The 16,816-nt window shown below is 39.0% G+C and overlaps 1 protein-coding gene across 1 annotated transcript; it reads right to left on the bottom strand.

Moving 5' to 3' along the window:
• Positions 1-6,823: 6,823 nt before the first annotated feature.
• On the bottom strand, positions 6,824-14,644 carry rbp2a (retinol binding protein 2a, cellular). The gene is made up of 4 exons (XM_079885904.1): positions 14,433-14,644; positions 8,839-9,017; positions 7,815-7,916; positions 6,824-7,053 (listed from the first exon to the last, which is right to left on the bottom strand). Exons 1-4 carry the CDS (start codon positions 14,503-14,505, stop codon positions 7,000-7,002), a joined length of 408 nt encoding a protein of 135 aa, XP_079742030.1. The 5' UTR covers positions 14,506-14,644; the 3' UTR covers positions 6,824-6,999.
• Between the last annotated feature and the right edge of the window lie 2,172 nt (positions 14,645-16,816).

Below are 16,816 nucleotides of genomic sequence, written 5' to 3' on the forward strand. Positions count from 1 at the left end.
AAAACTACAGAAAATGGGACAGGCGGGGGTGACGCCCTCCGGACAAGTACCGTGAATATTACTGGTCACCGGAACTGTCAATCACCACTGTAATCCAATGAAAACAGTGTACCACAAAGCAAAGGTCCATGATTGGGCACTACAGTATTCACTCGTTCAGCTTCGTTGATACGGAAACCCTAAAATAAAAGGCAGTGTTTTATTATATTTTTAATGTCGTTCACGAATTAGTTTTCTTGTAATCTGACTCTGACATAACAATAAGTTGATTTCTCGAGATCGCGACCTTTTTTCCGCCAAAAATCGAGATCCAGTTTCATTTGTGCTTAGTTCCACACAATGCGCACACTTCTAAATAAATGTAGGCTACATATAGAAAATGAAAACCAAATGAGTTTATGTCCTTTAAATGTGGTATAGGCTATATTTTATATTTTCAACTACAAAAAATAATCAAATAAATAAATAATGGAATCAAAATGAATTCGCTGTATTTAATTACATAAAAGTAGGCCTCATCATACCTATATAATAATAATAATAAAAAAATCTATTTTTAAACTGGGCCAGTTTCATAAACCTATTGATGAATTAAAGACTATGACCGTCATCATAGTGTCTTCAGATATATTGGACTCCAATGATTACTAAATTCTTCTCTACAAATAGGTCTACTTCAAAAAACATGCTTTTTTCTTTTCTTTAAAGTCTAATTACATGCTTTAATTTGGGCAGTCCTACCAACAATAATCTGTAGGCCTATTAATTCGTGTTTTTTTAATTTATAAATGTCTGTAATGTTACTTTGAAAGGACGGACAAATGCTGGATATATTCCCTAGATATATAGATATTCCCTAGATACTTTTTTTTTATTTAGTCATGATTGCCCGGCTAACAGTGAAAGTTCTCAGAACTTTGGCTAATGTTCTGGCAAGGTATAACAGTTATGAACAAATGTTCTCCTGGTGATGTTAATAGAACATTCATTCAAAGTTATCTGGTCTTTAATAACGTTCTCAAAATGTTAGCACAAAAACATTATCTATATACTGTACATTGTTCATTAAATGTTTTTTATTTCTGAAACATTTTAGTTGGATGTTCATCTAACATTTTTAAATGTTACTAGGCTACATTTTTTTATATAGAATTTTCAGAGAAAAGTAACAATCAATGCTTGCAAAATGGAATGTTCTCTTAATGTTAACTAAGAAGAAAAAAAAGTTTTTAAAACATCTTTCTCCTTCAAATTGCAAGTCAGAAGCCTCTTCTTCAATATAGAATAAAGTTCTAGAATAAAGTTATTGTCCAGCTAAAGTTAGTTTTGATTGTTTGATTCACTTCTGGTGAATCAGTTCATGTGGCACGCCCCATTTTCGGCGGGGGTTGTCACTTCTTTCTTCTCAGTTCACAGTAGAGTATTTCACGAAAATAATCCCCTTAAGCATTCTGGCGAGATCTGCATCATACTTTGTGTGGTCTGCACGGGGCCCATAGACCCCTCCGATGACCATGACATGTGTGTCTTTTGCCTGGGCCACGCCCATGCAGAAGCTGCCATTGAGGAGCCTAACTGCCCTCACTCCGTAGAAGGATATAGCCCTATTGCTCGATGAACCATCTGCCTCCAGTCATCCCCCCTTCTCCCCCGCCACAGAGCAAGAAGCAGTGGCCTTTCTTAACGGACACTGACACTGGTAGCGGTGAGCTCACATCAGTTTAGAGCCCTATTCCTCCCACTCCCCAGACCAACCCTTCCCAGTGGCATATGCCGAGTTTGGTTTCTGATCCGCGTCACGGCTCGTCTCTTTTGGTATGCCCGAGGAGGACCATGACAACACCATGTCTATGGCGCCTTCTGAATCAGAAGACTGGTCAGCTATCCACATGGAGGACTCCCACCGCAGTGATGCTAGCGGATTATGACCTCGGATTATGAGCCCCTTCGCATTATTTCTAAAGTATTTGAAGAGCTTGGCTTGGAATGGTCTCCCCCAAACCAGAATGAAGCAGGCTGGACAAGTGGTTTCTCCAAGCTGGTCATTGCCACGGTGCCAGCCACCAAAGTCCTGCCCCATTTTTTTCCTGAGGGGCACGACAAGGTCTTCAAAATGTGGCATGCCCCTTTTCAGCTCATGCCCACATCTGGGGTTTGTCACTTCTTTCTTCTGAAGATGGCTCTGATCTGCGGGGCTATTCCAAGCTCCCACCGATTGAGGAAGCTATTGCTGCCCATCTTTGCCCCATGCTGAGGGTAAAGTCCACAATTGTGTACCCCAACAAGCTGTGTCGCACCACCGCTAATATTACTGGGAAAGCGTACGCAGCATTGGGCAAGGCACCATCAGTGTTCCACCTGATGGCTATTCAGCAAGTCTTCCAGGAGAAGATGTACCTAGATGAGCAGGGCCTTGATCCAGATAGAGCTTTGCAGCACCAGTGACCTTTATAGATATGAAGGATGCAGAGAAGGCTGTCCTCATGAAGGCCCCTGTCAGCCCTGCCAGGCTGTTTGGCAACTCAGTTTAATCCCTCACAGAGAGATTAAAGAGCCTTCTCCTTTGCGTTTATCGCCCACCCAGCGCTATTCCTTTAGACCAGTGGTTCCCAATCCTGGTCCTGGGGACCCACAGCTCTGCACATTTTATATTTCTCCTTTATCTGACACACCCAGTTCAGTTCATAGAGCTCTTTCCTAACGAGATGATGATCTGAATGCAGGTGTGTTAAATGAGGGAGACATACAAACTGTGCAGAGCTGTGGGTCCCCAGGACCAGGATTGGGAACCACTGCTTTAGACCACGGGCAACGCCCACTTCAAAACCTTGCTCTCAGCCAGAGCCTTCGGTGCAGCCCAATGACTCTTGGTCCCTGGGTCATGTGCTTCCTAAGCATCAGGGACCCTGCCCCTGGAAGAGGAGTCTGAAACTCGACACCAGAGATAGTCCGGCAGCCGGTTCAGATGCTGCTCTATCTGTTTCTCTCGCCTCCCTGCCTGTTGCAGATGACGAGAACAAAGAAAGTTGTTGTGTGATTGTTCCACATGAATGTGTAATAAAATCAAACAACCTCACAAAAATAACTTTTCTCCTATTCCCTCTCTTACTCACACTCACGCCTTACACAGTTCCCCATCTACTCATCAGCGAACTGTCAGACCGAGCCACACTGAAACCTCTTGAGCAGTTCACAGAGGTGTGGCGAGCTCTTACTGGCAAATCAAGGTGGGTGCTAAACATGATCATAAGTGGTTACATACTTCAGGTTGCCCACAGACAAACCCACTTTCCCGAGGTGGCGTTGCAGGTTCAAGCTCAAAACGCCCTGGTTTTGAGGGCAGAGATTCACAACCTCTTCGGCTTTCTGAGATTTGCCTCCGAAGGCATGGTCTACTGGTTTACAGTCCTACTGTTCGGTCGGTGTTTAGCTCCACGCACATTCACCAAGTGCATGAACGCTGTTCTCTCCCCTCTTCGTCTGAACAGAGTACGAGCTATGAATTATTTGGACGATTGGCTGCTTATGGGCTCCTTCAATCAACGAGCTGTGCAGCCACCGAGATTAGCTTATCAACCACTTTAAGGGTTTGGGGCTTACGATCAACCTGCAGAAAAGCCAGGCAAGGTATTCCATTTCTGGGCGTGAGTCTGAACTCTATTGCTATGCGAGCCCACCTGTTATCTGAGCGTTCGCAGGCTATCATGAGCTCTCTTGCAATGTTCAAGGAAGGCAGGGCATTTCTGCTAAACAACTTTCAGAAAGCGCTAGGTTTGATGGAAGCTGTCTCAGCGTTATGTCGCATGGGACTGCTTCACATGCAGCCAGTTGAACTATGGTTGAAAGCACGTGTCCCCATTCACTCTTGGCACTCTGGCTCAATGCACGTCTTAGAGACTTCCAGGGCGGACATGCTGTCAAAACACAGGGTAGCCCAGGGAGAATGGAGACTACTCCCTCAGACTGTGAATGTGATATGGACCATATTTGGGCCAGCAGAGGTGGATCTCTTCGCTTCAGCAGAGAACACTCACCACCCGCTGTTCTTCTCCCTAGTTGAGCACACACACTGGGAATGGATGAACTCGCTCCCCTGTGAATACCTTGCAACAAGTACTGTGCAAGATCAGGGAGGAAAAGGAGTCAGTTCTGTTAATATCACTGAAATGGCCCACACAGCCCTGGTTCCCGGACCTGCTCAAGATACTGTCAGGTCCCCCATGGCCCATTCCTCTGGGGAGGGATCTCCTCTCTCAAGCGAATGGCTCAATTTGGCACCCCAACCCAGTTGTGGACCTTTTACATCTGGCAGTTCAATGGAGCCCATCAGCGTGAGTCTCACTTCTACATATCTTTCAAGACAGTGCTTTTACTTGCTCACGCTTCTATCAAACGAGTTGGCAACATGCATGCTCTCTCAGTCAATGAGTCCTGCATGGACTTCGGCTCTAACGATTGTAAAGTCGTGCTTAAGCCGAGAAAGGGCTATGTGCCTAAAGTGTTCTCAACTCCATTCAGAGCCCTGGTGGAAACCCACTCAGCTTTTACCCCAAGCAAATCCGCGGCCGGGGAAGAACCCACTCCCCCGCCACTCTGCCCTGTGTGTGCTTTGCGTATTTATGTGAAGTATAGTCAGTTTAGACTCTCTGAACAGCTCTTTGTGTGTTTTGGTGGTCGCCCTAAAGGCCTACCAGGATCAAAACAAAGACTATCCCATTGGATTGTGGATGCAATAGCTTTGGCTTATGATTCACAGGATTTGTCGTGCCCCATAGATGTGCGAGCCCACTCTACAAGGAATATGGCCTCCTCATGGGCATGGACAAGTGGTATGTCTATACAGGATCTCTGATCATCAGCAGGATGGGCTTCACAGAACACGTTTGCCAGGTTCTATAAGTTGGGCATTTCTTCACTAGCTTCTCCTATCAGTGCAAGAAGGCTGGCTAAGGTACGCTTGTTTTTTTACTAATTATTGCTTTTGCTACAGCATATGTCTTGGATTTGCTGTGTGCAGTGAACATAGAGCAGAAGGTAAACTCCGGCCCCTTCTCCTGGGTGCAGGGTTCCTTTAAGACCGCTAGGGTCTTACGTCATTGTATAACAGCGCCAGCATCCTCGTTGCCTAATACAACAAGCCCACAGTGCTGTTACTTTCTGTCTATGATCCCCTCTTAAACGCTGAGCTTTGCCACGGTATGCATTGTAGCAGTGTTACACCAAGCAGCGGGCTCGTCTCTTGTTAACGCATTTGTTGTTATGTTGTCAATGGCAGCTTTTATCATATGGTTATAAGTGGTAATAAGAAGTTTCATAGCTTTCTATCTTTACTGTTGCGTGCACACACATACAGTGGCTAAGTAAGTCCGATTACATTAAACACAATAATGTGGTAGGTGAAGCCGGCGCTGCTGCCGCGTTGCCAACTTGTAACATAACGGATCCCCAAAGAATCATTAGTGTTTCTTGATCCCAGTAAGCTCCTCAGCTGTGTGTGAGTGAGAAGCTGTTGTCAGGTATGTGCTACTTATGCTACTTATGGACAGTGGCTGTACCATTGTGGTTACTGCTTATGCAAAGCTGCACTATTAATGTCTCTGCTTATGCCGAGCGCCCTTCCTAGTAACATGACGTGAATGTACACATTCCCCATAGCGTCAGCTAGTATATATATATATATCAATCATGACAATTCTCGAAATAGTTTTAGTATGTTATTGAATATGGCAATGTTAATGTATTTGGTCTTGGCTCTTGGCGGACTGAATCTGCTGTTGCTGCTGCAGAGCAAATATGGACTTGCTAATGCTAATAGGTACACAGACACACCGCTGTGAGCATGTCAGATATGCTGCTGCTGCATGAATAGACAAACATGAATCTCGTAGCAGATCTGGACAGGTGGAGCTGGGGGAGGTGGAGAGTTTCAGAGAAACTCTGATAGCACGCTGCAGGACTAGTCTATACAGCAAACACAAAACCAGACTAATTAAATCTTGAGCAAGCAATCTCATTGGCTGCAGGATCAGAAGAGGCCAATCAACTTGTGCCATGCGGTAATGATGTGGTTGCTTGCAGATTGCATGTAAAGGACCATCAACCTGCACCATCTAGAGTTTCATGACTGAACTATTATTTTCATATATTGTTAGATACTAAAAATATATGCCAATATATCATACATTTGTCTTGAAATATTGAAAAATGTGAAAAATGTTGTTCTCTTTTTTGTGATTTTGTTTAAATTTAATGTCAGATATTATTCTTTCCCTATAGCCAAAGCAAATTTAGAGTAAGGGTCAAATTAACGTTCATATACGTTAAATATACAGATTTGGCTCAGTGTAACACTGTCCTTTGACAGCAAGAAGTTCCCCGGTTTGAGCCCTGGCTGAGCCCCTGTTCAGTGTCCGTGTCATTGATTGTCGTAGGTGTGTGTGTGTGTGTGTGTGTGTGTGTGTGTGTGTGTGTGTGTGTGTGTGTGTGTGTGTGTGTGTGTGTGTGTGTGTGTGTGTAAGAGAGTGAGAGAGAGAATGTGTCCCAGCACTCTCAGTACTGTGGAAAGGCATCCTGTGCCAAATGAAATGTGTGTGTGAAGTGGACTCTGCAAATGACCGGGAAATAATGCTAGGAAAATGGATAGTATCCGCTTGGTCTGAAAGTAAAAGTGCAACACACACACTTCTGGCTAAATCAAATGATTTGATTCATATAAACTTTGATATCCTGATATCCTATTTGATATGTCAATAAAACACACCTATCATTAAACTGCATTATACACCTTGTGAAATTACTATGAATTATTAATTAGTGCTGAGATGATCAGAAATCCTTTTATTGGGCTTATTGGGTTTATTTGCTGCATTGAAATCCTCCCATGGAGGTCCAAATGAATGTATATGGTTAAAGCTGTTTATTAAAATTGCTTTAATAAATATGCACAGCACACAGCACAACTCCAAACCCAGGGGTAAATATCCAGTTATTTAGGGAGCATTAGTTTTTCTTCTTGAAGACTTGACGGCAGACTTTGTCCAGACAATGGATCTCCTAAAAAAGAGAGACACAGTGTGCTAGTTAGTATGATAACTATTCACACATACACTGAAACCTTTGGTAACACTTTATTTTGATGGTTCACTTTAGACATTTCACTAACTATAAGTAACTTTGCAACTACATGTCAACTAACTCTCATTAGAGTATTAGTAGACTGTCTGCTTAATATCGGCTAACACTTTATTTTGATGGTCTCCCAACAGACGTTCTACTAAGTAACTGTCTACTAAGTCTACTTATACTCTAATGAGAGTTAGTTGACATGTAGTTGCAAAGTTACTTATGGTCAGTAGAATGTCTAAAGTTGACTATTGAAATTAAGCATAACCAAACATTTATTACTACCCACTTAAAAAGTGCCAAATTGAGATTTTTTTAGGAAGTGTTCTTTTGTAACATAAAGTGCCGTGATATTACCATGTTTATTTGGGTGTGTAAAACGATATATCCTCTAAAATAAATAGAACTGTACATCAATATGTTAATAATTCAGTACCATGGTATTAAAATACAGATTTATGGTAACACTTTATTTTAAGGTGATGTAGTTACACGTTACTACATGTACTTACTACAGTAATAACAGTAAATTATGCATAATTACAAGTAACTAACCCTAACCATAACTCTTAAGTACATGTAGTTAATTAATATTACTCAGTATTTATTTGAGTAATTGCAATGTTACTACATCACCTTAAAATAAATTGTAACCCGTAATTGTTCACTAATGGCCTGAGGTTGTTGTTTACCAGGTAAAGCTGGCCTCCTTCAATCCACTGCCTCCAGCCACGGTTCTCCTTTTCTCCCTTCTGCACACACACCAGTTTATCTCCATCCCACGTCACCAGGGTCTGAAAACAAAGATTTCAACACATGTAAACGACGTATAGGACCCCACCTGCACATTCATGACATAAAAGCAATCATTATTTGGGTAAATTTGACTATCTAGAACTCTAGGGGCAGTAAAGAAGCAAATATGCTGTATTTATCATTCATAACAATGCACTAAAAAAAATTAGGTTTAAATTTAAAGGTACACTATGTAATTTTTGGTTCAAAATGAACAAATTTTAAATAATGAGTGAATACATCGTCAATCATTCTTCCAAAATGTGTTTTTGTCTTACCCAGATTCATGGTAAGCCTATTATAAGTGTTTATATTTTAAATCTGATTGGATTTTCAGAGATTGCGAGAACTGAGGGATTTGAAATGGTGGAAATGGCGTTTTTATTACTCAACAGGAGAGTACGGTCATTTATTTCACAGATAAATTGTCTAATGTAGGTTCTGTTCATTGTAAAGCATTATCTACTGTGATGGGTTTATTCATCCACATATTCAAGCACAACCAAAACAATGTTCTTCTGCAAAATGCATGCAGTTTTGACTTTTAACCACTAGAGGAACAAAAGTGAACTTCTCCAGAGCTGCTTTATAGATGAAATGAGCTCAACTTTACACAGTTTTTGAACTGAACTGAATCAACACTGAACTGACTTCAGCTGAATAATGGCTGGTTACTGTTGTCTTTTTAGAGCTGCTTTACAGCCTCTGTTTTTGCATCATTGATCATTATTTTCCAGTTTATCACTGTAAAGCTGCTTTGAAACAATCTGTATTGAATAAAGTGCTATATAAATAATGGTGACTTGACTTGTCATGTATAGCAAATTATCACGGTATTATCATCTGATCCACTGTGTAAGTATATTTTTCTCATTTCAGAGATGCCAGAACAAGAGGGAATCCTGTTTTTTAGACACCTACCTTAACAACTCTGTTGTCCAGGGCTTTGGTGTGCTCCTCGAACTCCTCTCCGATGACGAAGTTGACCTCGTAGTTTCTGAAGGTGCTGAGAGTTTTAGTCTCAAATTTGTCTCCATTCTGCACGATGACCTTAGTCTGTTTGAGATGCGCTGCAATCTTACGGGTGGCAAAGTCGATGTCTGTGGGGGAGGAACAGAATCATACGCTAAAACCATCGACAAGATACATCAGTTTAAGCGTGAATGTGTGAAACTATGGACGCTTTGAAAACAGAGGGTAGAAAAAGGGCCCATGATGCAACAGAATGACCTCACACACATTCACACACCGGGACAAAGGTCGCCGAAGCGTTCAGGTTCGCTCATCTCGCACCTTTATCAAAGCGATTGATAAGATACGGTGACCTGGCATGAACTTTGACCCTACACTGTAAAAAATATTTTTGCAATTTAGTTATTTCAACTTATTTTTGTGAGTAGAGATAACTAGATTGTCCAGACAACAAGAAATTTTAAGTTTTCTTGTCCTCAACTAGACTGAAAGTTGAATGAACAACTTAAATTGTTATTTTAACTCAAAAATGTATGTTTAAACAACTGCACGCGATTTTCTGTTGAATTAACAAGTATAATTGTTATTTTAACTTATAAATGTAAGTTGAAACAACTGCACTAAATTTTCTGCTGGTTTTACTTCAATTATACTCTAATGGAGCATAAATGACTTTAATAGAAGTAAATTTACTTTGTAAACTAAACTTAGTAAACTAAACTTAATTTATCTATATATCTTGCTGTCTGGTAGACTGCATTAAAACCTAAACTTCAATATTATTTTAGTGTGTAACGTTAGCCTACATTAAAAACATTACTGTTATTTAAAATTATGAGCACAAATTAATTAAATTACACACAAAAAAAAATTGTCTAGCTGTTTCAGTTTTTATTCATGGTCAGATTCAATCCATCGTGGGCGATTCATGAAAATGAACCTCTCAAGATGATTCGGTGAATCATTTTTTTCTCTCTGAGAATTTTCGAGAAGCCCGCGGAAACTGGATGATTTTCCCTGTTGGACCTTATACGTATGTTCAGAAGGAGTGATACAGAGTAAGTGAAAGTGGATGCAAGTTTTTAGTTTGTTTTAGAATTATATTATCCATTTCGAGTCAGAGTGTTTTTTCACATAGAAGATTCGCTGATTTTTTTTACTTCCTTGTGTTCAAGCTTCAAGTTAAAAGCTCGTTCAAGCGGACAAAAACGGATTTTCTTTACCTCAGTTTCATCTCAGTTGCAGAGCGCCAGATATAGGTAAGTTTTCACCATAATATTTGAATTAAAAAAGTAACTGTCAAATTGAATCGATATGGGTGATATAAATATATCAAGTAAAACGTATGTGGTTTGAAATGTAACGGTTTTCATTAGGCTAACGTTACTATTCAGTGTTTGGATTTTGCCGGCCTCGCGCCATTTCGTTCATGTTTTAAGAAATCTTGATAATAGGGTGAATTACTCACGATGTTGTCACGAATTTAAGATTATTGAGTGTATTTCTGCACATAGAAGATTCGCTCATTGTACTTTCTCGTGTTGACAGGTTCAGTCAAGTACTTTGACTAAAAGCTTGTTCATCAACCGGAATTTTTTTTACCTCAGTCACTTCAATGCCAGATATAGGTAAGTTTTGACCACAATCTTTGAATTACAAAAGTAAATGTTAAATTGAATCGATATGGGTGATGTACAATTAAGTTAATACGTCTGTGGTTTGAATGTTTTCATTATTAAGTTACTATACGGAGTTTGGATCTTGTGCCATGTCGTCGCGCTTATGTTCATGTTTTAAGAAAATGATTATAGGATGTCATGATGTTGTCACGAATTTAAGATTATTGAGTGTATCGAATCAGAGTGTTTTGCACATAGAAGATCATCTCATTGTATTTCCTCGTGTCCGACTTGCAGGTTCTGTCAAGTTGACGCTTGTTCACCAACCGGATTTTTTTACTTCAGTCACTACATAAGTTGCAAAGCACCAGATACAGGTGAGTTTTCACAGTAATCTTTGGGAATTCTTAAAATTAACTATCAATTTGAATTGATGTGGGTAATAAGTAACTTGTTATATCTGTACTTTTAAATGTGACTGTTTTTATTAATATGGGAAATGGTTGTGATTGAAACACTGCATGTTTCAGTGATGCCTGTTTGAGTCGCTTGTAATTTGAGAACACATTTCAACCATCTTCCTAAATTCATCATGTGAATCGTTTATAAACCTGTAGTCTGAAGTTTTAGGCATTTGAAAGCAAAAATATTAAAGGGTTAGTTCACCCAAAAATGAAAATTCTTTCATGCATTAATCATTTATTGTAAAATAATTCTGTAATTAATCATCCTCATGTTGTTCCAACCCCATAACCCCTAATTTCTACCAACTGCGGAACGGCTGCGCATCCGCTCCGGAACGGCGGTGGAGTCAATAGCTTTCCATTAAAGTCAATGTGTGTATTTTCTCTGAATGCGGAACGGCTGCGTTCCGACTCCGGCGATCTGCAGCCCTCCGGAGCAGATACGCAGAGCTTCTATTTTTGCCGGGTGCCGGAGAGCTCCACAGCAATTCAGCACTTATATCCAGCGATCATATACGTGAATTCACGAGATGTCGTGGGTCCTTGTGACCGCAGCTGTCAGTCATGGCCGCAGCCATTCCACAACAAATCCAGACCTGGTGGGTATTGAAGGATGATGCAGCACAGAGCCGATCCGCAGCCGTTCTGCAGTTGGTGAAAATCCGGGTTAAGACTTTCGTTCATCTTTGGAGCACAAATTAAGATTTTTTTGATTAAATCTGTGAGCTGTCTCACTCCTCCATAGACTTCTAGGCAATTTCATTCTGCCGGTCCAGAAAAGTTAGTACAAACATTGGTAAAATACTCCAAGTGACTACAGTGGCTCAACCTTAAGTTTATCAAGCGACGAGAATACTTTTTGTGCAAAAAAACAAACAAAAATAATGACTTTATTCAACTCTTCATTTTCTACAACGCCACGATGCATGCGCGAGAACTGAGAATATGACACAGATGGGTCTCAATGTAGTGTTTAAAATGGTTCTAAAGTCTGCATTTCCTGGATGTTCGAATCGTGAGAAACCAAGAAGAAAACGTAAAAGTGCCTTACCAGTGCCGCAAAATGAATGGCTTACCTTTTACACTTTACCATCAAATGATCGCGAGCGTCATCTTCTCAGTTCTCGCACATGCGTTGTGGCGCTCTCATGAGCTCATTCAGAGGCCCACACAAAATAAAATGAATAGTTGAAAAAAGTCTGGGTGTTTTTTTGCACAAAAAGTATTCTCGTCGCTTGATAAACTTAAGGTTGAGCCACTGTAGTCACTTGGACTATTGTAACGATGTTTTTACAATAGTAAAACCTGAACTTTTCTGGGCTGGCAGACATCGATTACCCAGCAGTCTATGAAGAAGTGAGCCAGCTCTCAGATTTCATCAAAAATATCTTAATTTGTGTTCTGAAGATGAACGAAAGTCTTACGAGGTTTAAACAAAACCTTTAATGCTTTTCAGAGTTTCTTTTTGAAAGGAATGTTGTGAACAGGATGTTTCATGTGTCGGTATGTTGTGGGAATGGCATTTTAGAGTGTTTAGTTTAATTGATGAATTTGTTGAAGCTTGAGAGCATAAATAATTGGTAACTTAGTTGATATTAAAATGGCATTTAAGCCAATTTATAGGTCTTTAATGTGTTTAACAATGTTTAAACGGTTTCTTTTGGAACAAAGGATGTTTCTATATTGAATGCTGTGGGTTGATCTTGTTTAATGTTATTTAACAAATGAATCCACAAGAGATGCATTGAGACAGGTGTAAAACACCTTTCCATGAGGTTGTTTTCTGCAATTTCATTGCAAAAAAAAATTGTATTGTATATAACACCTGATGTACTTGTTACATCATAAGAATGGCATCTATGCTAATGTTAGTCTTTCTGTTTATTCCAAGGTTTACTGAAGTCAGCCGGATCCGGGCCGTATCTAGATCAGGTGGTGGACCTGCGCCTGGACTCATCCACAACACATCCCTGAAGTGCCAGCCTCATCAGCCCTGTAAAGGCCTCATTGACACTACAGCCATCAGCACTGATCCTCAACAAACTCGTCTACATACTGGCGTGACTCCGACTTCCAATCAGATGGAACTGGATAAACATTCTGAATGTTCTGATCCAATCTGACTTCTGATCTGTAATGCTGCCTGAATCATAATCATACACTTCGCTCGTTGGCCAGAGGAGAACTGTCCCCCGACTGAGCCTGGGTTCTCCCAAGGGTTTTTTCTCCATTCTGTCACCTGATGAAGTTTTGGTTCCTTGCCACTGTTGCCTTGGCTTTTGGCGTGCTTAGTTGCGGACATTTAATATTCAACAATATTATTGATCTGCTTTACTTAAGGTGGAAGATGACGCAATTTTCTTCTAGAAACAAACTTTGTTGTATTATTTTCATGTTATCACTGTAAAGCTGCTTTGATACAATCTGTATTGTAAAAAGTGCTAAATAAATAAAGGTGACTTAACTATTGTAAATTGTATCAGTGATCGTTAATTTTCCATGATTTTTAAAAAAAAAAATCAAATGTATTTTACAAATTAATGTTCTAGTAGTAATTAATTATTTGGTACTGCTGTCTGCTGCAGGTTTCAAAACACTACTTTAGTTGGCTGAACTTATTGGATGTAGTTTAGAAAACTTAATTTTAGTTTGGTGAACTCATTGGATATAGTTTAGAAAACTTAACTTTAGTTGACTTAACTTAAATTCGAAGTTAACTTAACTAAATTAAATCAGTTCATTGTACTTCATAACTTGTCAGGTAAACTTTTCCAAATTTGTCAGGTACACTTTTATAAATAAGTTAGTTTAACTTAAAAATATCCATGCAAAAAGATAACAAAAAATAATGAGTTAAGTCAACAAAATAATTTTTTACAGTGTAGAACAAGCACTACTTTTGTTTATTAATTTATCGCGCTTGTAAAGATAAGGGGTGTTTTTTTTGTTCATTAATTGTGCTTAATTTGTCTATATAAAGTCTAAACAAGTCTTTCATATTAATCCCAATGAATACATGCATTCAAATCTGTTGCAAAATGAATATTTCTCACGTAAGACTGAATATTGTGCAACCCCAGTGCATGCATGAGGCATGAGACGTCTTACTCTGGTACTTTACACCGCATCCTCTTCTTTAAACGGAGATTTCGCAACAACTGCACTTTCATTTAAGCAGGATTATAATGAGCTTGGCCCTCTAAGAACAACTTAATATAGATATAAGAGCCTAATCTGCATTTCTGGTGTGTTGATAACTTTATGATTCAGTTTAGGCGTATAGTAGAAGAACCAGGGGCGTAATTTGTGGGGGGGTTGGGGGGGAGATAACCCCCCCAATATTTAAATCTATGCATTACAACCCCCCCAATATTTATACCATGATCACATGAAAAATATGCAGACCCAAACTTCAACCCCCCCAAACCAAATCTACGCCCTTGAGAAGAACATCACTTACCTAAAGCCTTCATGACCTCTTCAAAGTTGTCATTGCTAACCATCTCCCACGTTCCATTGAAATCAGCCGGCATTGTGAAGCTGGATGTTGTGTGTGTGTGTGAGAGAGAGAGAAGAATAAGATGAGGAGAGCCACGGCCTTTTATAGCCGTGTGTGTGTGTGTGTGTGATGAAATGAACCATAGGGACAGAGTTCTTGTGATAAGACTCTTTATCTTCATTAAAAGAAGGGATGGGCTTTAGAAAGGGGATGTACTTGTGTAAGCTTTTAATAGGGTCTGAGAGAAAGATACAGACAAGCTGCAGATATTGCAGTTGTCATGAAATTTTAAAGCTGTGACAGCACTGTCCCACGTCTTATACTTCCTCTCAACTATTTTAATCAGCAGTAATCTCGTATCATTTCTAATGCTTGAAAGAACTGAAAGAACATTCCCAAATCAAACGTTCAGCACTTGTGGAGCTCATGTCATCTGTTAGTGGACAAATGAACACGGACAAATCAAACATTAACATGATATTTAGAAAGCTTCTTATTTAACTTTTTATTCAGATAATTTGATTTGCAATTAATACTTTGTATTAAATCATAAAAAAATAGAAGCATTTTCCCAGAATCTCAGACTTTTGGTCCAAAAGTCTGGGAAAATGCTTCTATTTTTTATGATTTGATTCATTTTTGTTACATTTGTATACAGTAAATGTGAACTTGCACTACCATGGGGTTGGTAAGATTTAGTAATGTTTTTGAATTTGTCAATTTATTTGATCAAAAATACAGGAAAACCAGTAAATATTAGAATTCAAAATATTAAATAGATTTTAGGATCAAAGCTGAATTTTCTGAATTGTCTTTATGATCCATCAGAAATCATTCGGATATGATGATTTGCGGCTACTGATTAATATCAATGTTCAAAACAGTTGTGCTGCTTAATATTTCTGTGGAAAGTGTTACAAACCCTTTTCAGGATTCTCCGATGAATAGAAAGTTCAAAAGAACAGCATTTATTTGAAAGCTTTTGTAACAATGTGAGTGTTTACTGCACTTTTGATCAATTTAATGCGTCCTTGCTGAATAAAAGTATTCAGTTATTTTAAAAATAATGCATCTTGTGACTCCAAACCTTTGAACAGTCCCGTGTCTAAGTTCATATCTTGTTTCAATTAACAATGTGCAATAAAATAGTAAAGTTCGACAAAGAAGCGCCAGTAATAATGTGTCACTTGTATTTGTGTATTTGTAACACTGGTGAAAGTGTAGGGCTCATTATGACAAGTTAAGATAAGTGTCTTTATACTGCATTTGATCTCTGTCACCATGAGACAAATCACACATATCAGCTCAGGCGTGGAAACCGCTGTCTTTGATCAGGAAGTATCAGTCATCATCACATTAATGCAATCACTTTTCAGATTTCACAAGTGTATTTATATTCTAGCACATACTGGTAATGAATTACACTGTAATAACAATGTAATACGTTCGATGAAACTCATTTTAAATGGTATTAGATGGGGGTTTTTTTGCATGTAGGCTGCTGTATCATTATAAGTTTTGGTTACACTTTATTTTACAGTGTCCTTGTTACATATGTTACATGTACTTACAATAGTCTTAACAGTAAATTATGCATAATTACATGCAACTAACCCTAATCCTACCCTAACTATATGTTTAACTGCTGTAAATATTGAATGTGTGGATTGAGTTTTTAATGAGAGTTGCCCAAAGTCCTGAAGAAAAAGAACAAAAGATTTTGGCATTTTTCCTAATAATCCTAAGCAAAATGTCATTGGGTTTAAAATAGAGCAGAAGGGACTGAATGTTGCTTAAGACATAGAATTTAGGGCAAGTGTTCCCATCATCCTCTTCAGTGTTTTAAAAGCTTAGTTAGTTAGTTAGTCCTCAAAACCACCAAGCAATTCCTTATCCCATCAACAAAATGTTATCTTTAATGTGATCAAAGACAAGATTGCACTTACTGACTAAAGAGGAATTCATTTCAAAAACAAGCAGCTATAGAAAGATATAATTCATCATTTATAAGGCAAATTAGTTTCACTAATCAAAACATCAAAAGAAAACTCAGCTTCTCCATCCTCAGAGAAAAATGAAACTACAGTGTTCGTCAATATGCTTAACTTCATTCAAGCTACATTACAAATGTGCTCTTCAGTATTTGATATTAGGAAGTGTGCAGGAGCAAAAGCCAGAGATAAGGACAGAGCTGACTGTACGCATGTACACTTCAGGTCATGTAGGCTAAAGTTCAGTTTGCTGTCTGTGATATGTACTCTTGCACAATTCTTGTTAAAAATCAGTTTAAATCACTCCAATCATGCAGCTTCATTATAACACGTGTTCTGCTATTTTACGGCATC

The sequence above is a fragment of the Squalius cephalus genome (genome assembly GCF_949319135.1).
Source record: "Squalius cephalus genome assembly, chromosome: 11".
Taxonomy (NCBI): Eukaryota; Metazoa; Chordata; class Actinopteri; order Cypriniformes; family Leuciscidae; genus Squalius; species Squalius cephalus.